This window comes from Cynocephalus volans, chromosome 12 (assembly GCF_027409185.1).
Source record: "Cynocephalus volans isolate mCynVol1 chromosome 12, mCynVol1.pri, whole genome shotgun sequence".
NCBI lineage: Eukaryota > Metazoa > Chordata > Mammalia > Dermoptera > Cynocephalidae > Cynocephalus > Cynocephalus volans.
The window spans coordinates 16,944,406-16,970,338 of NC_084471.1; the positions used below are offsets into that span (position 1 = coordinate 16,944,406).

General features: G+C 39.2%; 1 protein-coding gene across 1 annotated transcript; it reads left to right on the plus strand.

Annotated features, from left to right (window-relative positions):
• Positions 1 to 229: 229 nt before the first annotated feature.
• On the plus strand, positions 230 to 25,933 carry RTCB (RNA 2',3'-cyclic phosphate and 5'-OH ligase). Its single transcript, XM_063075216.1, has 12 exons — positions 230 to 393; positions 3,607 to 3,685; positions 6,083 to 6,150; positions 7,489 to 7,588; positions 11,063 to 11,219; positions 12,867 to 13,023; positions 14,017 to 14,176; positions 15,570 to 15,745; positions 16,195 to 16,383; positions 17,071 to 17,181; positions 19,132 to 19,251; positions 23,959 to 25,933. The coding sequence occupies exons 1-12, from the start codon at positions 301 to 303 to the stop codon at positions 24,064 to 24,066; spliced, it is 1,518 nt and encodes a 505-aa protein (XP_062931286.1). The 5' UTR covers positions 230 to 300; the 3' UTR covers positions 24,067 to 25,933.

A 25,933-nucleotide genomic window follows, 5' to 3' on the forward strand; every position in this document is an offset into this window, starting at 1 on the left:
GCTGAAAGCACTTGCAAAACGAAAGGTAACTAGATCGTACTAAAAACTACTGGATGTAGTTTGGCTGTAGCCAAGAGATCGACTAATAGAGATCCGAAAAGATAAACACTAGAGGGCAGTCTAACTTAACGAGATTGGCGCGAAGAGTTTCGAGCCTCTGCGCTTGCCGTCGCCCGCCCCGCCGCGGAGCCGGCCGCGCCTGCGCGTTGAGCCCTAAAAGGCGGGACTCCGATAAACGGTACAGCGCGGCAGCTGCTCTTCACAGCAGACCCGGGATTTTTCGCCACCGTTGTCGCCGCCATGAGTCGCAGCTATAATGATGAGCTGCAGTTCTTGGAAAAGATCAATAAAAACTGCTGGAGGATCAAGAAGGGCTTCGTGCCCAACATGCAGGTGAGGCGGGGGAGCAGGACCCGGTGGCGGGGCCTTCCCAGCTCGGGGTCCGCGGCGTCTCCCTGGCCGGCCCGGCTCTTCCGCGCCCTCCCGACCTCTCCCGAGCGCTGGGGAAGCCACTGTCCCCCGTCCCCTGCAGGGTTTCCCTCTTCCCCTCCTTTACCACGCAGCGCTTCTAGGGCCCCAAACCACGAGGACGAGCCAAGCGAGGTATGTCAAGGGAATCAAAGTAAATACGAAATTGGCGTCGACAAAGCGTTTTCACACGGAAGGCTCATGAACGCGCGGTGAGATGTGTCATGGTCCTGGTCCTAAGAGGCTGCAGTGGTTTTTTCCAGGGTGGCACAGTCAGCCCCTGGTAAAGTTGCTGGGACTGGAACTCAGTTCCTCTGAGTCACGCTAGTTATTTATGTGACGCCTGCAAACCTATATTCGCTGAACCAAGCTTTTAGCATTCACTACTGCATGGTGGTTTTTAATGAAATGACTTTGTTCCTTGAAACAGTGTGGAAGATTAACAGGGCAGGGGTGGTTTTTAATTTTCACTTCAAAGAAGGACCTTGAGGATCAGTCGGTGACACAGCTTCCTCTGTCCGCCTAGTAAGAAACTCAGGCGGGACTTGATGTTCAGTTCACTTCTTTTTCCTCTGACAGGATGATGTTTCCCAGATGGAGACTTGGAAGCCCAAGATCAGACAGTTTGAAGGCCTGGGCTCTCTATATCTCTTGGGCTTCATGGCCATTTGTGCTCATACCTCCCGTTCAAGCGAAGAAAGAAAACATTTGTGAGGTTTCAGTGGATGTGTTGTTTAATAGCTTTAGAAATCCCTTAAGGTGCTATGCAAACGCACTAAAGGTTTACAATCCCTTGCCTTGGTAAAAAGTTCCTGATAGCTACTCCAGTCTTTTATTCAATATCAAAGCTTATTGGGTGTCCCCTATCAGCAAATCACTTAGCTAGACACAGAGGAGAGAAAAAGCCCACAGTGATAAAACGGTGGTTTCCTGTTTGGCCAGTTTTTTTGTATGGAATCTGGTACCGTGAAGGAAAGAGTAGAAAATTTTTTAAAAGACCATGACATGATCATCTTAAGAGGATAAATAAGGTAGGCTTTCACTGCCTGCCAGCAATTCTGGCTCAACTTTTGATGCACACACTACTGCTAATTCTATCTAGGAGCAAGTCTAATTTTGCTAGGCAATTCTGGTTTAACTATTTATACAACACTTTACCACCACCCCTTCTTTGGGAATGGAGACTTGAAATCTTAATATATTATTCTTAAAACATTACTGACCTGTATGCTAAACCTGAATTGTGTTCCCATCCTCATGAGAGCAGTGAATTTCACACTGATAACTATCCTATTTCTCTTACTTAATCTCCATTCCTCCACTAAATTCCACACGCTGCACTAAAAATTTCTCTTTGTTTCCTAAAAACACTCTCCTCCCATCTTGGTGTCATCTTTGTGTTCTGCTGCTCCAGTGACATCTCTTATCTTTAAAGAGCCAGCTCAACCCAGACCTCTGTGAAGCCTCCCTGGCTCCCTAAACTGTTGAGCCACTTCATCAGATTCTTCCATAGCACCGTGTATGTCTATTGTAGCACGTGCCTCATTGCACTCTTAATTTTCTTGTCTGGGCTGCATCCTAGACTATAAGCTCCTCAAAAGCAACATCTTTCCATATTCTTTGTATCTCCCCTAGTGCCCACTATAGTGCTTCACACATAGTAAGTCTTCAGCTAATGTTTGGTGAGTTAATAAATGTGACCCTCAGAAAATGCTCTCACAAAAGCTGGAGGTCTTTGGCCTGGAAACATTTTCCGTCAACTGGTATTAATTGTTATTCCTTGCAGTGATAATTACGTCATCTTTCTGATAAAAGAAATGAATTTACTTGTCCAGATAAGTAAATGTTAAATCTTTGGTTCTTCATTATTGGGCAGCTCCTTTGTAATATTTGATAAAATACTGATAAAATTTTGATAAAAATGGTCTGGACTTTGGTGTGACCTAATTATATCTTCAATCGCCTTTTATGTGCCTCTTTTGTCAAGCTTCTTTATCTTAAAATTATATAGATCATAGAACTGAGCACACAGCTATGTAGCTACATGTTACATTTTTTTAGTATTTACCTAAGTATAGATAAGTAAATCAATATAGGCTACAATAAAGTGTAATTTGCTGTTGTCTTAAGGAAAAAATATACTGAGGTCAGAGGACTGCATTTTATGTTTAGAATTTGAGTTTTTGATTCATCTGTTTTTTTAAAAAAATTCATTATGTGTTAGAAGCATGAGAGTACTGAGACATTTGGCCTTTGTGAGAGTATAGTTGGAAGTCTTTTTTTTAATCACAAAAAAAATGGTCGTTGAATTCTTAACTGTGGCTTTGAGAGTAGGAGAATAAACAAAGCAATTTGCGAACATTGAAAATACATTTTTAAGGTATATTTAAAGATGGGACTATCTCATAGTCTTTGATAGTAAATTTTCTGCTGCTTAAGGTAATGTGAAAGTCTTTTTTATAAAGAGTAAAGCAGAATAAATATTGAATGCAGTGTATTCTATCCAGTGTCTATACTTCCTGTACATGTGCTCAGTTGTTGCTTTGTGTTGCTTCGCCCCCCACAGATTCGTTACCCCACTTCCCCTGGGTGACGGAGATGCAAAGGATTACTCAAAGCCCATCTCTTCTGAGCAGTGAGAAGGCCCAAAGTGGTTAACTTCCCTGGGACCCTCCAGTGAGAGGTAACCCTTCCTTGGGAAGTTAACCACGAATTAGGGTTCTCTTCCTGCATTTATTTTCCAGACCAGGAAGTTAAAGGAAGAGAACATAGGTGGGGTTATAGTTTAACAATATAGGCTGGTAACTTTCAGTGAAACAAGCCAGATGGCATTCCAGTAAGGCAATTAAGTGGTCCTATCAACAAAAGCTTGATCTTAGCAAACATTCCTTCTCCCTCTAGCAGTTTTCCAGCAACTTAGATATCAATCAGTAACTCATCTGTCTTTGAGCCAGCAACCTTGCTGTGCCACAAATCTTTATCTTACACCAGAGACTTATAGCCTGAGGAAAATTTCCAGTCCTCCACGAGGTCAGTATTTGAAACTGCAAGACTTTGGAAAAGCAGGCCCTGTGAAGTACATATGCTTTTTAGTATATTCCACACTCAATCATTGTTTTTCCTTTTCTTTGGTACCAGGTTGAAGGAGTTTTCTATGTGAATGATGCTCTGGAGAAATTAATGTTTGAGGAATTAAGGAATGCTTGTCGAGGTGGTGGTAAGTACATTAGAGTTTCACTTGTGGTAGTACAAGTGGTGCCTTCCCTGTGGCCTGTAAAAAATAATTCAAATAACTATAATTTTAAAATACTGTCAAGGAATGATCATGATGTGAAATGGGACCAAAAAACTTACTTGTTTGTGATCACACTGTTAGTCACTTGGCCATGTAGAAAGGATTTGGAGCTGGATGTACCTGGTTTGTTTCTCAGCTAATCTTGAACAATAAAAGCAACAGCTACCATTTATCATCCACTTACTATGTGCCAGGCATTTTACTTGGTGTTTTACATAGATTATCTCATGTAATACTTGAAGTAACTCTGAAAGGAAGATATTATCATCTCCATTTTACAGATGTGTAAGTTAGAGCTCAGTGAAGTTAAATAATTTTAATTTGCCCCGGGCCACACAACTTCTTGGTGACAGAGCCAGAATTCGTATCCAAAAGTGTCTGATTCCAAAGCCAGTTCTTAACCTGTTCACTAATTAGCCTTCCTGAGCTTCATTATCTCATGTATAAAACAGGACGTATTATACCTATTTTGCAGACCTGCAATGAGGTTTAGAGATGAATGTATAAAGCTCTAAGATAATACTCTAATGGTGATGGTAGAAAAGAAATTATCTAGTTTTAGTCCTTTTATTTCGTTTTTATTTTATTTTTATTTTATTTTTTAGTAATGCCATTTTAATGTCATAGTATGAATATACCCACAATTTAGAATTCCTAAAGATAAGATTATTCATTCTGCTAGTTCTAATTGTAAGAAAACCATGGTAGTTAGGCCACCATGTTCATAGAATTAATTATGTACATACCTTTATATAGAGTTAACTTATTTTTTGCTTTTAAATTTATTTTATTTATTGAATCAAAATCGATTATACATATTTTTGGGGTTGAACATTGAGATATGTTGATTAAATCAGTATTACTAGCATATATATTGTTACAAATCATAATTATTCTTTATGACCCTTGTCCAACCTCTCCCTTTCCCCCATTCCCTCTCCCTCCCTCCTCTAATTGCCCTAGATTTCTTCTCTCCTTCTGAAAGAATAATGGTTACTCTGTTAACTTGTTGCCTAGATCATCTGTCCAATGCTGAGAGATGTGATCAGGTCCCCCAATATTATCATAGAACAGATGCTTCTTCTGTCACTCTGAAATGGGTTTTGTGGAAAGAGACATCCTCTTCTTTTCTTTGTCTCTGCTGGTGACTCTTCTTGTGTGAATGCACTCCAGTGGTTGGCAGACCGTCTGCGTGGTGGCTGTGCCGTCTAGCCGCTTTTGTAGCAGCCATGGTTATCGTGGTGACTGTGGTGGGCCACCCACGTGGAGGTGCTGTTTTTGGCAAGCTCCTTGGCACTGGCAGTGTGCCTGGTTGTGGGGTGTGTTTGGTCCCCTTCTCCATGCCTCAGGTCCCCGGGCAGGCCCTGAGGCACTAGTGCAGTGTGCCTGGTTGTGGGAAAGAGGTCCAGTCCCCTTCTCCATGCCCCGGGTCCCTGGGTGGGCTCTGAGGTGCTGGCATGTTGTGCCTGGTTGTGGGAGGGAGGACTGGTCCCGTTTTCCATGTCCTGGGTCCCTGGGTGGGCTCCGAGGTGCTGGCATGTTGTGCCTGGTTGTGGGAGGATGGTCTGGTCCCTGACTCCATACCCCGGGTCCCTGGGTGGGCCCCAAGGCGCTGGCTCAGTGTGCCTGGTTGTGGGAGGGTGGTCCGGTCCCCTTCTCCATGCCCAGGGTGCTGGCGTGGTGTGTCTGGTTGTGGGAGAGAGGTCCAGTCCCCTTCTCCATGCCTCAGGTGCCTGGGTGGGCCCTGAAGCGCTGGCTCAGTGTGCCTGGTTGTCCTTTTATTTTTTAGATCAGCAAACTAATGCCCTTCCTCTCCCACCAGGATATGCTTGCTTGTCTAAAATGACACAGCTACCAAGTGACAGAGTTGGGACTAGAACCCCATATCCCGACTCTCAATCCAGTGTTTTCCTACTTCTTTCATGTTGCCCTTCTTTGTCATTTAGAATAAAACCAGTGTTGATTTTTTTCTCATAAGTAATGTGGACTCTTGAAAGAATACTATTTTTATATTGACAGTATAAAATTTGATAGTTATATCTTATGTCTCCCAGTACCTTTGCAAGCAGCCTTCTCATGGTATACACAGAACACTGACAGAATGTTTGTAACTAGTCCACTTGCCCTTACTATCTTTCTTGTGTGTGTTCTTCCTTCTTAAAGTAGCTCCCTTCTCACTCACATCTCAAACATCCTTCTATGCTTTGTTGTTTTAGTAGCCATAACCACTACCCCTTCATGTAATGCAGTCTAGAAACATGAATATAATTCTAAAAATCAAATGTGTCCTTTTTTCTAATACTGAATTTTTGTCTTCAGGTGTTGGTGGCTTCCTGCCAGCCATGAAACAGATTGGCAATGTGGCAGCCCTGCCTGGGATTGTTCACGTGAGTCAGAGTTCAGAGCTTTAATCATTTACATTTGTTTGTTGAATGGATGAATGGTCATGCATGATAGTGGTGTCACTTAGACAGTGACCTTTGAACATCTACAAATTACCATGGACCTAAAGAAATAATTGAGTCTTGATAGCATCTCAGTTTCTGATTGCCTTTGGCTAGAATCCTTAAGTGTCTGAGAATCTTTGAAGTAGTTTTTATGTTTTCTTGTGTCTTTGTCATAGTAATATCATTATTGCTGGATCAGTGCACCGCCATCGTAGGTTTCACTGTGGCCCTATCAAGAGGATAGTTGGAGAAGGAATGGAAAGAAGTGTGGGGTTAGGACTGAGGGGACAGAGAGAGGACAGCATAGCTATTCTGGACATGATTGGAAAAGAAGGGTGGTGGCAATAACAGGGCTGAAACTTAATGATAGAACTGTGTGGGGCCCCACCACTATCTGACATTCACATTCCACCATGAGAGGTAGATGTTGAAAATGGATCCATTCAACAGACTTTTTTTTTTTTTTTTTTTTTTTGGTCTTTTTTGTGACCGGTAAGGGGATCGCAACCCTTGGCTTGGCATTGCCCGCACCGCGCTCAGCCAGTGAGCACACCGGCCATTCCTATATAGGATCCGAACCCGCGGCGGGAGCGCCGCTGCGCTCCCAAGCGCTGCACTCTCCCGAGTGCGCCACGGGGCCAGCCCTCAACAGACATTTTTTGAGGTCTTCTTTTTGCCAGTTACAATGCTGGGTACACAGGAGGTGAGTGGGATGAAATGGTGTGGCTTGTGCATTTAAAGAATTCATGTGTCTAGGTGTCTTCATATATTCTTACCATGTTTGACCTGCATTATTCCTGGGTCAGGGTCTTTTCCTACGCCCCAGATGTAGAAAGTACACAGTATTTATACCGTCAAATGGATTGCATTTGTCAGTAATTACCTAAATTCTAATGACCGATATAAATTGAATATTTCCCTCTTCTTAACCTGACACAACCACAAGTTGTCAATGTCTGCTGATCATCTTTAAAATGTAATAACACATTAAAGTTAGTATGTGATCCTTTTATATCATGTTATACTGAAGCTTTTCTGTTTTTGGTTTCCTTAGCTAACAGTAAAAGTTTATAAAAAGGTTTTTTCTCACTGTACTTAGTTTTGTGATTAGGCATTCTTACACCTATTTTGCACCAATACAGAAGATTTTGTAAAGATAGAATCTTTATTTTGGGAAGGCTTGACACCTGCAGCCTATTTGAGAATCAGTATCAGGTCCATCAGGCAACCCGAGTGCCAGGTTGAGACAGCTGTATTCATTTTCTAATTTTCTTTCAGAGATCTATTGGCCTTCCTGATGTCCATTCAGGCTATGGGTTTGCTATTGGGAATATGGCGGCCTTTGACATGAATGACCCCGAAGCAGTGGTATCCCCAGGTAAGGTCACTGTGCATGTCTGCTGTTAGGTGTGTAGTTTCTACCTGTGAATCATAGCCTTTCTGAAACAGAGCACTGCTTCTCTTTGTGTGCATAACTCAGTCTCATCTTATTCTACTGAGGTTTGTTTTTTTTTTCCCATCACATTTACTAAGAGAATTGATTGTGGATACTCAGAGATCATTAAAATATCAAGCAGAGGGGGCAAGGAAAAAATATCAAGGCATATTATTTCTTGAAAAATTTTGAAGGCTCCTACCAAATGCCAAACACTATTCAGACACTGGCTACAAAAACATACTGAAAATTTTCTCTGGCAGATTTTATATCTTTGTGACTCCATTATCTCATAGGCAATTTGGGTCTAATATTGTTACTTACAATATTGCATTATTATGAGAATTCAATGAGTTCAGCTGTGTAAAATACTTAGCCCACTGCTAAGCACACAGAAGTACTTAATAAGTGTTTGCTCCCATCATCATCATTGCTATTCCCCTCTAGTTGTGTACCTCTTTTCTGCTGTGGTTATGAGGTGCTTTCACTGAAGACATTCCATACCAGAAGTAATATCTTTGCTTTCAGAAAGTCTACATAAAAAATGAAAGTTTAAATGATATCTTGAGAGTTCTGCCTCTGGCAGTGGTGGACCAGGTTATTTCAGACCAATCTCCTGCTGAAAATAATGAGAAAGGCTGGATAAAATTAAAAAAAAAAAAAAAAAGTTTGAAGCCACAGGAAAGCTACTAAAGCAGTATGAATTTGTGAGGTAAAGATCCAGATGAAGAGGAAAAAGGTCCAAATATGCGAGCCCAACATTTAGCATTGTTTTTCTCTTAAGGAAATGGCAAATTTCAATCAGTAAGAATATAAATGATTTAAATGATCCAGTTAATAACCTTGACCTCTGATATGTGTGTGGTTGTGTGTGCACATGCATTATGATGCACCAAAGAAGTACAAAATATACATTTTTTCAAGTGCACCCAGTTTTTATCAAAATTGACCATATGCTTTCAAATTTCAAAACATTGAAACCATTTAGACCCATAGTTTTCAAACTTTTGGGTCTCAGGATCCTCTTATACTCTTAATTATTGAGCATTGATCTCAAAGGCTTTTATCAATGTTTACCTTATTACAGATTAAAACTAAAAAATTTTTCAAGCACAAGAATACACAAGTACATATTTCATTATCCATCAGAGCAAAGATGTTGTCACATGTCATGGAGCCTTTGGAAAATCTCACTGTACATTCATGAGAGAATAAGAGTAAAAACAAATAAATAATATGTTAGCATTAATATAAAATGAGTCACCCCAGGACTGTACTTACGAACCACTGGTTAAAGGATATTACCTGACCACAGTAGAATTAAGTTAGAAATTTTTTTTTAAACAAACTAGAAAAAAACTCACATATTTGGAAATTAAGCAACATGATTTTTAAAAAACCCATGGATCCAAAACAAAACATAATAGAAATTAGAGGGGCCGGCCCGTGGCTCACTCGGGAGAGTGCGGTGCTGATAACACCAAGGCCCCGGGTTCAGATCCCATATACGGATGGCCGGTTCGCTCACTGGCTGAGCGTGGTGCTGCCAACACCAAGTCAAGGGTTAAGATCCCCTTACTGGTCATCTTTTAAAAAAAATAATAATAATAATAATAATAGAAATTAGAAAATAATTTTAACTAATGTTAATTAAAAATACGTATATCTAAAAATTGAAAAAGTTGAGAAAAGAGAACTCTTATTCATTCATTTTCTGTCGGTTATAACAGAATACTTGAAACTGGGTAATTTATAAAGAAATGAAATTTATTTTTTACAGTTTCGCAGGCTGGGAAGTCCACAGTCCAGAGGGCACACTTGGCGAGGGCCTTCTTTTGGGTGGGTCCCATGGTGATGTAGCCAATCACATGGGAAAGATGGCAGGAGCGCTTTCATGTGCTCTTTATAAAGCCACTAGTCCATGACCATGACAGCCTATTAAACTGTCAACCCATTACTCCATGAATGGATCAGTCCGTTCATGAGGGCACAGTTCTCACAATCCAGTCACCTCTTAAAGTCCCCACATTCCACCACTATATTGGGGGTTAAATTCCAGCATGAGCTTGGAGGGACATTCAAACCACAGCACTTGTACACTCCTAGTGGGAATGTATATTGGTATAACCACTATGAAAAACAGTATGGAGATTCTTCATAAAATTAAAAATAGAACTGCCATATGATCCAGCAGTCCTACTTCTGGGTATATATCCAAAGGAACTGAAATAATTATCTCAGAGAGATGCCTTCATGTTCCTTGCAGCATTATTCACGGTAGCCAAGGTATGGAAACAATCTAAGTGCCCATCAACAGGTGAATGGTAAAGAAAATGTGGTGTATATATACAGTGGAATTTATATAGCCCTAAAAAAGAAGGAGATCAATTTTTAAATATTGAAGGGGGAAAAAAGGAAATCCTGCCATTTGCTACTACATGGATAAACCTGGAATACATTGTGCTGAGTAAAATAAGCCGGACACAGAAAGAAAAATACATCATGATCTCACTTATATATTGTGGAATCTAAAAAAGTTGGACTCAGAAACAAAGAGTAAAATGGTTGTTGGGGAGGGGATTAATTGCAGAAATGTTGGTCAAAGGATAGAAAATTTCAGTCATGAGATGAATAAGTTCTGGAATCTAATGTACAGCATGGCGACTATAGTTAATAATAATGTGTTGTATACTTGAAATTTGCTAAGAGAGTACATCTTAAGTGTGCTCACCAGAAAAAGAAAGGTAACTGTGAAGCGATGGATATGTTTGTTAGCTTGGTTGTGGTAATCATTTCACAGTTTATATGTACATCAAATCATCACATGGTACACCAATATATATAATTTTTATTTGTCAATATTAATAAAACTGGGAGATGGTTAAAATTAATACTTATGTCTAAAAATTTTGGGTTATTGTTAATGCCATCTTTGGCTGGAAACAAATAGCCTTAAATGCTCAAATTAGGAAAGAAAAAATGCTGAAATACAAGTAGAAAGATGGAAGTAAGGAGCAAAACTAATGAAATGAAAAGGTATTCAAGAGAAAGAACCAAGAAAACCAAAAGTTGATTATTTGAAAAGACAAACAGAATTCATCAACCCCTGGCAAGAGTAATCAAGGGAAAAAAAGAGGCACATTATTCACATTTTGATCTCTATTTTAGATGTTACTCATTTTCATGACTGCCTCCCTGGCCCATAAAGTACTACAAGTACTTTGGATACTTCAGATTATTTTACTGTCATCAGACTTTACTCAGCAGAGAATCACTTTGTTGGCTACTTTAAAACATAGTTATCTTTAAAAGAATGGGTATCCTTTTTAGCCCTATCTTAATGGTGAGAAACTACAGGTAACAGTGCTCAACCACCTGGTTCTGCTAATATTTGACTAACTTTTCTGTATTTTATAGGTGGTGTCGGATTTGACATCAACTGTGGTGTCCGCTTGCTAAGAACCAATTTAGATGAAAGTGATGTTCAGCCTGTGAAGGAGCAACTTGCCCAAGCTATGTTTGACCACATTCCTGTTGGGGTGGGATCAAAAGGTGTCATCCCGATGAATGCCAAGTAAGAGCACAAGTTTCCAACTAATGGAATGGGAGAAATAAAAACCACATGACTCTCAGCTTCATTTCCAATGTAGGACACATGACAGACAGAGATTGTTCAGTCCCCTTTCAGGAAAGAGTAATGAATTATTTTTTTAAGCATGAGGCCCAGCCCATTTATTAGAGACGTTAGTCAACTGATGTTCATTTTAACAGCTTTTGACATAGAGTAGTATTTGTAATAGAATAATATCCACTGATGTTTATTGAGCACTTCCTATGTGTAAGGCACTGTGTATCTTCATTTTATCTAGATAATAACCCTACTATTATCCCTAATTTACAAGAAAGGAAACTGAGGTTTAGAGAGGTAATAGTAAATAAGCTTAATAAGTGATATCAGGATTCAAACCAAAGGTCCTTTGACTTCTCAAGCTATATTCTGTATCCCACTGGCTTCTGTCAGTGAACCTATTTATCCATGGCCACCTTTTGAATGATAGCACTAAGTGTGTTCTTCACCTAAGTAGAGAATTAAATATAAGGCTACATTGTTACTCCCTCTCGGATAGCCACTGACTACTGTCATAGTCATGTAAAGCAGTGCACTTTAAATTTTCCAGAGAACTTCAATTGCAGAATAATGTACTTAAGTATGTTTCTTTGACATCTTATGCTTTATCTTTAAAATTCATGTGAATTTTGCATTCCAGTCAAATATATGTATGTATGTTAATGTAAAAATGTTTTTAGCTATTACCTGTTATATAATTCCTCCCACCAAAAAAAAAACACCTTGAAGTAAAATTCATATACTTAGGAGATGCTTATTCTGTGATTTCACATGATCCCTGACATGCAGCCCCACTTTGAAAAGCATATGTGGAACATAAAAATAAATTCCAAACATCTTTCCAAATATTTTAGATTAGAGTTTCTTCCTAATAAATAACTGTTTGAAATGGACTGTTATTTGGGTTAGTGGGGAGGGAGTATTGAAACCTAGTCTTGGGCTGGCCAGTTAACTCTCATGAGTTTGGATCCAACTGCCCAAAGAAAAAGAAAAAGAAAACTGATCTTTCCTGGTAGTATTTTGGAGACAGCTGGACCTTGGATAAAGATTAAAGCTTTATTTTAACGTATATGTATCTCAGCTTCAAGATGCAGGTGCAGTAAAGCCACACAGTACTTTTATGAAGGTGGGAATAGACCTTAAAATTTAACCTGTGTCACCTGAGGAAAATTGGATACCTTCATTTATTATTTGTCCATAATTTTTTATAAATTATTAATGAAGGCAGGTAGTGGTAAAATTAGTGGTAGATTAAGGTTATAAAGTTTGTTTGGCTGCTTAATCACCTCATAGAATTCAGGATTAGAGAGGCAAATCTAATGTAAAAAAGAGTTGAAAAGTATGAGTGGCCATTTAAATGTCAAGTAGAACTATAATCATGTCTAATAAGGAATTTACCACTTTATATTACAATTATTTATGTGACTGCTTTCCTCAAAAAACTAGGGTTGCTGAGAGCATAAATATTGTATCTAGCACAAGGCCTGGTCTACAAGAGATAGGGTTGTTTTCTTCTGCCCTTTTTAGATATCGTCCTTAGGTTTTGATCTGCCTTTGCTGTGAAATGACTAGCACTTTTTATTACTCATCCAGAGACTTGGAGGAGGCTTTAGAGATGGGTGTGGACTGGTCCCTAAGAGAAGGCTATGCCTGGGCTGAAGACAAGGAGCACTGTGAAGAATATGGAAGGATGCTGCAAGCTGACCCCAATAAGGTTTCTGCAAGGGCCAAAAAAAGAGGTCTTCCTCAGGTACTCTCACTTTGGACAGGCAACATGTTTTGGGGGGTTTCTTTTGCATATTTTGTTTTTGTTGGGGGGGAAATTTATACCTTCCGTTTACACAGCAAACATCCTCAGGTTTATTCACGGTATATCAAAAAGAACACAAATTTGTTCTTCATTCTTATTCTAAAAAGCTATAAGGAGCTTGCAAATGTTCATAAAATAAGATATCATGAATTAGAAGTGGATGTGAGAAAAATGGAATATGAGTATAAAGCTACAATATATGTCAAAATTACATATGTATGTACTTGGACAATCTACAGATTTGACCAAAAGTTTTCTGGCCTTTAAGATGAAAAGAGATACCTTGTCAATTTATGGTGTCCATGAGATAAGAATATACTGAATGTTTGAAATTTACAGCTAATTATGATTGCTTTGCCACTGTTCACTGTGACCTTGGGCAAGACTCTTGGGCCTCTCTGGGTCTCCTTTTCTTGTTGAAAATTGGAATAGTTAAAACTTGACAGCCTCAAAAGACTCTCCTAGCACTGCCATTCTTTTGTTCTCTGAATCTTCTATTAGCTCCAGGTATGGGATATATTCTGATGTTTCAGAATTCATTTGAACTTGGACCTTGTCTAGGAGTCAGCATTTACCAGCATTTGTTCCAAAATTTGATCCTTCCCTTCATGATGTTTAAGATTTTTAAAATATTTCATGAGCTATTTAATGGCCTGAGGTTTTTTGGGGTTGTGAAGCTTTTAGCATGTGTGTACCTCAAGCGTATAATGATATAATAACATTCAGGAGCTAGTCTACATTATTTTTGTTGTGTAGAATATTGTTTTAAATGAATGAAGAATCTCTAAGGCTTAGAAATTTTTTTGTTACATAAAACAGTATTATGGTTATTTTGTTGTTGTTGGCTTGTTTTTACCTATTTGCTTTTTAAATAGATTTTTTTTAAACACCAGAATAGAAGCTATATTTTATCCAACATTCTTACATTTGCAGCTGGGAACCCTGGGAGCAGGTAACCACTATGCAGAAATTCAGGTTGTGGATGAGATTTTCAATGAGTACGCTGCTAAGAAAATGGGCATCGACCATAAGGGACAGGTGTGTGTGATGATTCACAGTGGAAGCAGAGGCTTGGGCCACCAAGTAGCCACAGGTATATTCTAAACCTAATTTTTGACTTGGTGCTAAAATGTACATGTTATGAGGAACCAGATAGGAGTTTGAGAGAAAAAGCTGCAGAACTATACTGCATGGGTTTTCATCCTGTTTCTCCTAATTTGTGACATCCAACAAATTAAATAACTTCACTGGGCCCTAACTTTCTCATCTGAAAAAAAACAAAGTGGATCAAATAATTATTTCATATGGTGTTGTCGTGGGAGGTTAATGAAATATTTATGTAAAGCACTTAAATCAGTGGCTGACACTTAGTAGGTACTCAGTAAACGTTAGCTGCAGTTATCATTGTGTTTACTCTTATGGGTTACTATTACTATCAGGCCAAGAAAGAGTGAGAAAATACTTCTGTGAATTTTATGAAGTAGGCATTTGTTCAGCAAATATCTGTTAGATAACCTACTCTGAAAGATTACATGTTATGGTGGATTCAGTGATGAAATAAGCAGGTACTTTGCCCTCAAATTGTCTCCTGAAGAAGAGGTCATATTCTTTTAAAAGAAAAAAATAAAGATAAAAGGTAGTAATTGATAAAATATTGTGAGAGACAAAATAATGTGTTTAGGAAAAAGATTTCAGAGATGGCTTTATGGACACAGTGTTGGAGATGGGCCTTGCAGTTTAGACAATTACACAGAAAAGACTTTCATGAGAAAAAGGTAGCATGAACAAAAGTAAGAGACAAGGAAATAAAGTTAGGTCACTTTGGATGACTTGTAGGGGATGTGAAATGATTTATTATACAGAAAGGAATATAGACACATGGAAATAAACTTTATGTCTCATGTTATAGTTCAGCCTTGTATGTACATTTCATCCTGTGGAATTTAACAATTTGTGCCAGTCTGACCCTTTAGACTATTTAATCTAAATAGATATATGAAGCATTGACTCAGAATATTCTGTTGAGTACTTCTGTGTACTTTGTCAAGGATTTGATTTTCCAGCAAAAAATGTGGCAACTTGTCTCCAGCTCTTTTATATTAAGGCACTAAAAGTTACATTTTACTGCCATCATGGTTTTTAAAAATACTATTTCTGTTCTTCATTCACACATTGGGAGAGGAGTAACTAAGACCATGTTATTGCTATTTGTGTGCACATCTCATTCTCCTTACAAGTTCCTAGGGCACAGATGTTGATTTTGTATCCCACATAGCTTGTGTCACTGCGCTCTGACAGAGAAGATTCTCAGTAAATACTGACTGAGCAAATAGATGAATTCAGAAACACATTGAAAGGAAAGTTGTATTTCACTTGGTTTTTTGTAGAATGAGTTTGAATGTAACCTACTACCTTTTTGCAATAAATCTGAATTATTTATTTAAGGGAAACCTAACTGGTTTGGTCTTGTTGCTCTCTTGTTCCAGATGCACTGGTAGCTATGGAAAAGGCTATGAAGAGGGACAAGATTATAGTCAATGACCGTCAGTTGGCCTGTGCTCGAATCGCTTCCCCAGAGGGTCAGGACTACCTGAAGGGAATGGCAGCGGCTGGGAACTATGCCTGGGTCAACCGCTCTTCCATGACCTTCTTAACCCGTCAGGTACAGTTGAAGTTGCTCTTCAGTTCCAAGTTATTCGCTTTGAAACTTGATGCAGTCAAATCAAAGCCTGTGGGTTTTGATTTGGAAATTTATGTAAATCAGCAGAATGTCAGACATGAGGAATGAGAGACCAGAAGCCAAAATTATTCCTAGAATTTGCCTTGAGCAGCAGAGAGAATAGAAGTGCCATTCACAAAGAGTCAGAAGGCTGGGGAAGAAGCAGTACTGATGGGTGGGATCAGAAGGAGTCAGGCAGCTTTTCAATCAAAGTTGGAATTGAAGTTGAATTGCTATGTGGTCTAAAAGGCAGTTTTTGTCCTTTTTTAATAATACTGTTCTTTTTGAACTTTTAAATCCTTCACTCCCTTCAGGAACAGACTAGCTGAATCAGTAAAATAAGTTCTGAAGATCTGGTTCTGGCTGCTTTTAACTTAAGCTTTTTCTCTTAGGCTTTTGCGAAGGTCTTCAACACAACCCCTGATGACTTGGACCTGCATGTGATCTATGATGTTTCTCACAATATTGCCAAAGTAGAACAGCATGTAGTGGATGGAAAAGAACGGACACTGTTAGTTCACAGGAAGGGATCCACGCGTGCTTTCCCTCCTCACCATCCCCTCATTGCTGTTGATTACCAAGTACGTAGCCCTGCATTTGTGGTTTTAAGCAGTGGGGGCATGATTTACATAGTTCCAAATAGGGATTGCATTTAAATAGGAAAGTAGCAATTGTGAAAAGAAAGTAATGTCACAGGTGAGAACAGTGATTCCCAATATTCTCTAAACACAGTGACTTCTCCCCCAATCATTTGTGCTTGCAGTGTGCAGTATGCTGTCTAAAAAGTGCTGCATTAAGTATATTTTACTTCATTAAGATGAATTAAGGCCTTTGAATTATTGGAAGACAGGATAAAGATTAAACCCAGTTTGTTTCATCCCTCTTATCCTTTTGGTGCCTGTCTGTGGTAGAGTTAGAAAGACCCTTAGCCTGCCCTCTCATTTTACAGATGAGGAAATTGATGCCAGGAAAGGGCAGGTGCCTCGCCCAGGATGGTGGTTCTAGTAACACTTCCCTACACTTTTGGATTTTGCTTTGCTCTTACATTCAGTCTTTCCTGGTCCTCACATTTTCATGCCCTTTCCATTCCCTCCCCTCCCAATTATCAAAGAATCAAAATAATGTCTAAATATAGTTGTGAGAGCATTGTGTTTAGAGGCCCAGGTTTCTCCCACAATTCGGCAGTGCAAGAGGAAATTTAAATTTCCAAGTATAAAATGCTTATGCTTTTTAAAATTTTAACGTGTTTGATTTGTGTACATCCTCAGCTCACTGGACAACCAGTGCTCATTGGTGGCACCATGGGAACCTGTAGTTATGTTCTTACTGGCACTGAACAGGGCATGACTGAGACCTTTGGGACAACCTGTCATGGAGCGGTAAGGAAAACAGAAACTTCCTTAGAAGTGCTCTCTTCAGTTTATTGTTTTGCATTTTGACAGGTAAATGTACCTGATTAAGCATCAGCAAAGTTGAAGTTTGGGTCTGTCATATCTTCTGCTTTAAATTATTCCCCACATGTATACTATTTTGTGAACTGACCAAAATCACCTAGTATTTCTACCTTAGTGAGGTCATGGTAGAGGCAGGGACTCATCTCTGCAAGTCTAGATAATCCAGACTAGGGAGCTGTCACACTAGCTGTAACTAGTTTATAAGTGATATAACTTTTTTTTTTTTTTTTTTTTTGGTGGCTGGCTGGTATGGGGATCCAAGCCCTCTACCTTGGTGTTACAAGGCTGCACTCTAACCAAATGAGCTACCCAGCCAGCTGTATAAGTGATATAACTTTAACTGATGCACATTTACATCACGGCTTATCTCAATGATGACTGGTTTTATTTGCTCAATTTGCTTCTTCCTACTGGGTGTGTCCACTCAAGATTTAGGGGATACGCCCTATTTGCAAGTCAGAGTCCATATGTAATCTGCAAACCCATTTCAGCACATTGCCTCTTCTAAGCCAGAGGTCAGTAAACGTTTCCTTAAAGGTCCAGACAGTAAATATTTTAGGTTTTGAGGGCCCTATGGTCTACCAGCTATTTATCTGTGCTCTTTTAGTGTGAAAGCAGCCGTAAGTAATATGTAAATAGGAATTGCTGTGTTCCAATAAAACTTTATTTACAAAAACAGGTGGTTGGCCAGATTTGGCCCAGAAACTGTAATCTATTCTAAGCTATCAGAGTGCTTAGCCACTGTTGGAATGAGAAATACAGGAACTATCTAGAATACCTTCTCATAGGACAGACCCTCACGGATATATTTTAACCCTACTTTTTCCTCTGATTGTTTCTCATTGCTAGCTGCCTCCCAACTCCTGGTTTTAACCCAGTGATTTTCAACCAGGGTGAACCTCCTGCTCCTCAGGGACATTGGCAATGTCTGGAGGCATATTTGATTGTCACAGTTGGGGAGAGGAGGGGGTTGCTATTGGCATCTAGTGGGTAGAGGTCAGGGATGCTGCTAGACATCCTACAGTGCACAGGACAGCCCCACAACACAGAATTATCTGATCCAAAATGTCAATAGTTTTGAGGTTGAGAAACCATTTTAAATCACAAAGAGCACAAAGTTTTTGTGATGACAGACCTACTGTTTACAATTAAAGTTTTACTTATTTATATTGAATCAGTGATTTACAGTAAATAGAAATACACAAACTAAATCTTTAAATACAAAATGCTTTTTTGTTTTGCATTTTTATATGAGATTTTTTTCTATCTGGTCTTCGCTCTTGATATAGACAGAACAGGGGTCCCTGGGTACTAGAGGAGGGGCCCCAGGCCCACTCAGATATCTAGAAAAGTTCTGGTTGGGGTTTATTTAACACATGTATAATAAACACTTAATTTGTACAGTCACTTTTCTAGACACTTGGCATGATATGATGACCAAAGCAGACAACAATCATTGGGACTCAATTCTAGTCAGGTAGTCATACACTCACAGCAGACACCATAAGTAGGTCATGTGCACAGCATGTCAGATGTGATGCCCTCGTGACCTCCTCAAGGTTGGGATGCAGCCTTCCATATTATGACCAGAATGACAGACCCTAGGACCAACTAGAAAATATGTGGACTTTTGATCCACATATCTTTATGTAGATACAAATTTATTTTCCCAAGGGATATGATGAGGTTTGTAACAAAAGGCATATAGTAAGGTTAATAAAGTAGAAAAAGATTGTTTTTTAAACCCTTTTAGTTAAAAGAAAAAAAAAATCAAGGAAAACGCTTATAATCCTAAGGCTTTAAATAATTGCTGGGATCAAACATAAAATTTAGCTCAGAATTTATAAAGAGAAATTTATTCCTTTCCTCTTCTAGGGGCGTGCATTGTCTCGTGCAAAATCTCGACGTAATTTAGATTTCCAGGATGTTTTAGACAAATTGGCAGATATGGGAATTGCAATCCGTGTTGCCTCACCCAAACTGGTTATGGAAGAGGTAAGTGAAATTTTGATAAGTATTCAACATAAAACCATTTATGATTTATGCCAGTGCACAGAAACAGCAATTTTTGGTATTGCTAACAGAAATTCCTTGCTTGCTTGTTTTTAATGACCTCAATTTCAGTTAATCTTCTTTGCTTTATCTTATTTCAGTTTTATATTGTCTTCTCTTTTGTTTGGAGATTGGGTACAAGCCAAGTCCATAAAAATGGTTTTTATCATATTTGTATAGTCTCTGTAAGCTTTAAAAATAGTTTGAGCTGACTCAATTTAATCTTGCCTTTGCATAGTTGTGTACTGATATTGCATTTTGAAAGCAAATTCAGAAAGGGTGAAGGACATGTTTAGAAAAACATAGTTTCGTTTGATTCACAGGGGAGCTAAGATTTTGTTGAGATTATCTGTATGTATGTGTACACATGGGTGCATATTTAAATTAGAAGCAATATAACTCCTTTCTTAAAAATTTAAGAGAGGGTGGCCAGTTAGCTCAGTTGGTTAGAGCATGGTGTTATAACACCAAGGTCAAGGGTTCAGATCCCTGTACAGGCTAGAAAAATAGTCTTCCAGAAACTCAGTGTCCTAACACAACTATTACCTCCTTTTTTAGAATACTTACTGCCATATTTTTTCCCTAAATACTTTTTTAAAAGCTACTTAGAATTATAGCTTACAAACATTTTACAGTCATTTTTTTTTTTTTTTTTTTTTTTTTTAAAAGATGACCGGTAAGGGGATCTCAACCCCTGACTTGGTGTTGTGAGCACCACGCTCAGCCAGCGAGCGAACCGGCCATCCGTATATGGGATCCGAACCCGGGGCCTTGGTGTTCTCAGCACCGCACTCTCCCAAGTGAGCCACGGGCCGGCCCTTACAGTCATTTTTTAAATTTAGCACATTAATATAAAATTGTTCGTGTCACTTTATAATCATTGGTGAATATTCTAACAACTGAGTACCTGTATTAGTCTGTTTTGTGTTGCTATAACAGAAATACCTGAGACTGGGTAATTTATAAGGAAAAGAAGTTTATTCGGCTTATGATTCTGGGACAGCTACATCTGGCATGGGCCTCAGGCTGCTTCTACTCATGGCAGCCAGCGGTGGGTACAAGCAGATCACATGGCAAGAGGAAGCAATAGAGAAGAGGTTCCAGGGTCCTGTAAACAACCAGCTCTCACGAGAACTAATAGAGCAAAAACTCAGTCATTACTTCCCCCACCTAGGGAGAGCACTAATGCATTCACAAGGGATCCATCCCCATGACTCAATCACTTTCCAACACCGCCACATTGGGGATCAGATTTCCACATGAGTTTTGGTGAGGACAACACATCCAAACTCCATCAGTACCTTAGTTTCTGCCCACAGTGGACATTTAAGTAGCTTCCAAATTTTTACTGCTATAAATTAAATTGTAATGAGTATCTTCTTGCATGAAGTTTTTTCCCAGATGTTTTAATAATTAGAGTGAAGTTTCTAAAGTAAAATTACTGAGTCAAGGTATGACAAATTCTTATTTTTAATAACTATTAATTTTCCCCTGATCTTAAGAATAATACACAATTTAAAAGGTCTGGAATATACAAAAAAGAAAACAGAAAACATCTAGAGTTCAACCAGCCAGATTTAACCACTGTTAACATTTGGATTTTTTGTTTGGAGGGTGGTTTTCACTTGTAACAAATGATTTTTTCATTGACTCATTTAGCTAATAATTATTAAACATCTGCTATAATTAGGTACTGTTCTAGGTGCTAGGGATACTGCAATGAACAAAACTAACATAAATCCCTTTCTCGTGGAACTTACCAAATAGTAGAATGTATAGCGTTAACAACCAGGTGAGTGCTTTGAAGTAAAAGCAAAGCAGAGAAAAGGGATAAGGAAAGGTAGGGAGGGGTGCAGTTTTAAATTAATTGGTCAGGAAAGACTTTATTGAGGTGAAATTTGAGTAAAGACATGAAGGGAGTGAGGGAACAGGCTACATGGGAATCTGGAGGTAAGTTTTCCAGGCAGAAAAAACAGCAAGTGAAAAACCCTGAACCAAGGTTATACATGGAATGTTTGAGAAACAGCAAGGAGGCCAGGTGTGACAAGAGCAAAAAAGAGGGAGATGAGGTCAGAGAGCTAGGAGGTGTCAGGTCACGTGGGTTCTTTTTTTCTTTTTCCTTTGCAAAAGGACTTTTATTTTTATCTGAGCAAAATGGAGAGACATTGGAGGATTTTGAGCACAAGAATGACATGATCTGACTATTGTGTTTGCATGCTGGTGAGAAGAATCTAGAAGAGAAATTGATGGTGCAGAAAAGAGGGGGGGAAATTACTGCAGTACTGTACTTGAGTTGATGAGGGAAGATGGGATCTGATGTACATGTGGACAGGGTTGGTCTGCTCGGAGCACAGATAATTCATCCTTAACAAAAGGGGAGAAGATACAGGTGCAGATAGGTGAGGAAGATAACAATGAGAGGGTCTGTGAGAATTCTCTTCTGGTTGCTTCTGTTTTTTTTCAGTGTAATAGAAAGTAGGGTAGCAACTGAGAGTGAGCATACAGGAGATGGTATGAAATAATCATCTAGGAGAGAGAGAGTGATTGGCCCAGTGAAATTTTGGGTGGTTGCCAGGCAGCACCAAGGGCCCACTTGAGCTAAATTTAGTGATTGGGTGTTTTTCCAAGTACGTTCAGCTGTATAGGTACAGGCCTGAAATAGGTGTTGAGTTACCTTTCACCACGTTCACAAGTACAGCACATGAAAGAGAAGCAAGGTTGTTGAGGGTGTTGCAAAGGGATTGTAGGTCCCGTTGGAGTTAAAGGATTGTTGGAAGGGGGCTGCCAAAGGACAGTAAGCAGGAAACCTAGGCCATGATCACCAGACTGGGATGCTTAAAAGTGAGATTATGAAGGAGTGTTAACCTTTGGTAGCGACAAGCTCTGGGCTATGGTCCTTGAAGTGAATGTGGAGGTAAGCAGAGCCGCAATCACTGGAGGAGCAGAAATCAAGAAACTAAGACAACAGGTTACTGAAAGGGCCCTCTCCCTGGATAATAAAATCATTCAGAATTACAGCAGGAGAGAGTGACAGTGACCCAGGAGCTCGAGTTCTTCAGCTAACGTTAGGGAGTGATTCAGACCTACAACTGGAGGTATGGGTGGTATAATATGACAACTGCAAGATTCAAATTGGGAGTGCTTTGGGTGGAAGGAGGGAGAATGAAAACAACCATGAAGAGCAAGGACACCTGTCCCCCTGTGGGCCCAATGGCATGACCCAGTTTGGGAGAGAAAACAGCTACCACTTCAGAAAGATGGCAGTGAAAATGGTATCCTCAGTAGAGATCCATGTTTTAGTAAGAAGAAGGGAAGAAGGAGGGGATTTTGCACTTGACTCTCTGGAGGGAGTTCCAGAGGCTACAGTTTTAGAAACTGGAAGGGAATGGGAATGGGATAGAAAGGGTATGTGCAGAACCCCATGGGAATTTACAACTTCATTTTTCCACTCATCTTAAGAATAATACATGCTTTGGGCTGGCCCCGTGGCTCACTTGGGAGAGTGTAGCGCTGGTAGCACCAAGGCAGCGGGTTCAGATCCTGTATAGGGATGGCCGGTGCGCTCACTGGCTGAGCATGGTGCGGATGACACCATGCCAAGGGTTGCGATCCCCTTACCGATCAGAAAAAAAAAAAATAATAATAATAATAATACATGCTGAGCAGCCTAAGCTGCTTGTGTTGATGTGAATAGAGATAAAGGGGGGGTATGTGATGAGATTAGTTCTCATGGTGGCAAGACAGTGAGTGTATGTGGGAAGAAAGGGCAGGAGTCTTGCTAGAAACAGAAATAAATTGTGTGTAAGTGTATATACACATATATACACACATGTATACACAGACATATAGATACAGATGTTCCTCAGTATCTGTGGGAGATTAGTGCCAGGACCTCCCGCATATACCAAAATCCACAAGATGTTCCTCATATAAAATGGCATAGTGTTTGCATATAACCTCCTGTATATTTCACATCATCTCTAAGTTTCTTATAATACCTAATACAATGTAAATGTTATGTAAATAGTTGTTGTACTGTATTGTGTACGGAATAATGACGGAAAAGTCGGTACATGTTCAGTACAGACTGAACATGGTTCTTTTTTCCCCAATTACTTTGGATACATGGTTGAATCCATGGATGTGGAACCCACAATTAAGGAGAGCCAACTGTATGTGAATTTAATAACTTTTCCTTATTGTGGAGGTAATACATGTTCGTTCCAAAAATTTTGGAAAATGCAGAAATATATAAAGAAAGAAAATTAAAACTGCCAATAATTTCACCACCAAAAGATAATTACCACCAACATGGTGGTCTGGTGTATTTCCTTCCAGTCAGGTATTGGTGTGTATGTTTTATTTAATCACATTTACTGATTTTTCTAATTATACAAGTAAGACATGTTCTTTAGAGAAATTCTGTGAAATACAGAAAAAATGTAAAACAAGATGACACTTTTATCTCAGTACCACTTACCAACATCGAGCTTTCTCTTTTTTCAAATCTTTGCTAATTTGGTAGCAAAAAAAAAAAAAAATCACCTCAGCATTATTTTAACGGACATATCTTTAATTACAGGTGAAGTTTAGTGCTTTGAAAGAGTCTGTTTTCAGTAGACATTTACAATATGTGATTCCTCCCTGCAGGCTCCTGAGTCCTATAAGAACGTGACAGATGTGGTAAATACCTGCCATGATGCTGGAATCAGCAAGAAGGCCATTAAACTGAGACCAATTGCTGTCATCAAAGGCTAGAACCCTGACCAGTGGGGCTGCCAGACACCACTCACCCTTGCTGAAGTGGAAGTGGACTGAAATGCTCTTCAGACGTCAGACTCAAGACCTGACCGCTTCCAAAGTGTGCAGCTGTAACTGCCATGCTGAAATGGCTGGCGGGGAGGCTGCCACTTTCAGGAGGCTGTGCTGTAAAATAACCTTCCGAGAGGAGTCCCATTGTCTCCATTTGGAAAGGGATGAATATGCTTCCTCTTCAGTTGTCCCACAGACTTTTAGGAAAATCTGTTGGGGTTAGGGGGAGGGGTCTAGAAACTGCCTTACTCAGTCATACAGGTCTCTAATCATCAGAATGAACTTCTATACACCAAGCTGTGTTTACATCCCGAGAGGTGTCATGAAGAACATTCTATTAAATAAGGTTGTGGAATGTTTCCTTTCTTCCCTCGCTTTGTCACTTTGTCCATTCATGCACCCATTTGCACACCACCTCTGCACTGAGCAAAACACTAAATACCCCTCTTACTTGGAGAGCACTCGGGGTCATAATCAGGATATTAGATGAATGGACAGTGGGACACATTTAGGAGGGAGTGTGTGTGGAGGTATAGGAATGGGGCCAAAGAGAAAATGATTTTTTATAGGCTTGCTACCCTTCTCATTCTAAATGCAAAGCAGAATTTTGACTTACCTGCATCATGACATCTGCTAGTATCTGTTATTAAGTAGGCGTGGCCTGGCAAGCTTTTTTTTTTTGAGTAATACCTTGTACAGCAGTAACAACATTCAAATAGACTAAATATCTTTATATTTTGTGATCGAATTATTTAAAAAGCAGTAAATGGCCAAAGCTGTGACATTAACAGTTGCTCTGTGTTGACAGGTTGACTAGTCTTGTGCCACCTAATCAAATTCCATATTAAGTATGGTGACACCTCAAAGATGTTAAAGGCCCTGTAGTTATAGGTCACTAAGCTTTGGTTGAGTCCAAACAGCCAGTAAGAAAAATCTAATAAAGTTACAGTATGTTGTTTAAATTTTGTGCTTAATGTTTTAAAGCTTTGAAGAATTTGTTATTTGATTAACTTTGGAGAGGGTTGCTCTTCTCTGATTTTCTCCCAAGTTGCATTTAGAGACTAATCCTAAAAATATTCTTTTTTAAAACATCTTTTGACTTATAATAAAAACCTCCTTTGGAGTATCTTCTATATCCTGCTGTTTGAAAGGCAGGAGAAAAGTAGACTTCCCCTGAAAAATGACATATGCAATAGCAATAACATTTCTTTACTCTGAGCACTCAGTAACTTAATTTTTTTGATGGTGAAGTTTAAAGTTACCAATAAATAAGTTAGAAACCTTAATGTAATACTTATGGATTATTCATGCCTTCAGACTGGACGGGCCACTATTGTGCACAGATGACTTAAGGATGCAAATCTACCAGTGAACACCAGAGGGCACTTAAAGATGAGAAACTGGCTTCTGGCAAGGTGCTTGATTCTCCAGAGGTGAGGCAACATTACAGTGTCTGTGTAGCCTAGCCACACTGTAACTGGGCTTGCCCTATGTCATTTGATGATGTCATTTGAAACTAATTGAAAGCAAGGTCTCCTCCCAAAACCAACTGATGTCAGTGCAGGAAATGCTATAGGTCATCTTAAATACATAAGTTAAGTTTTATTAGATGCTTTGAAAATTACTCTTTGGTGAGGTGAGGAGAGGAAATGAAGGGAAGAATGGTTTACACAATGGAGTTTTCTTTAATAAACTTTTCCTGGATGTTGCATTCTCAGCAAACTTGGCCTCTGTTCATGACCACAAAAAGTAATGGTTAATATTTTGAGTTCAAAAAGGAAGATATGTTGTTTTTCTTATTCTAAAGATGTTA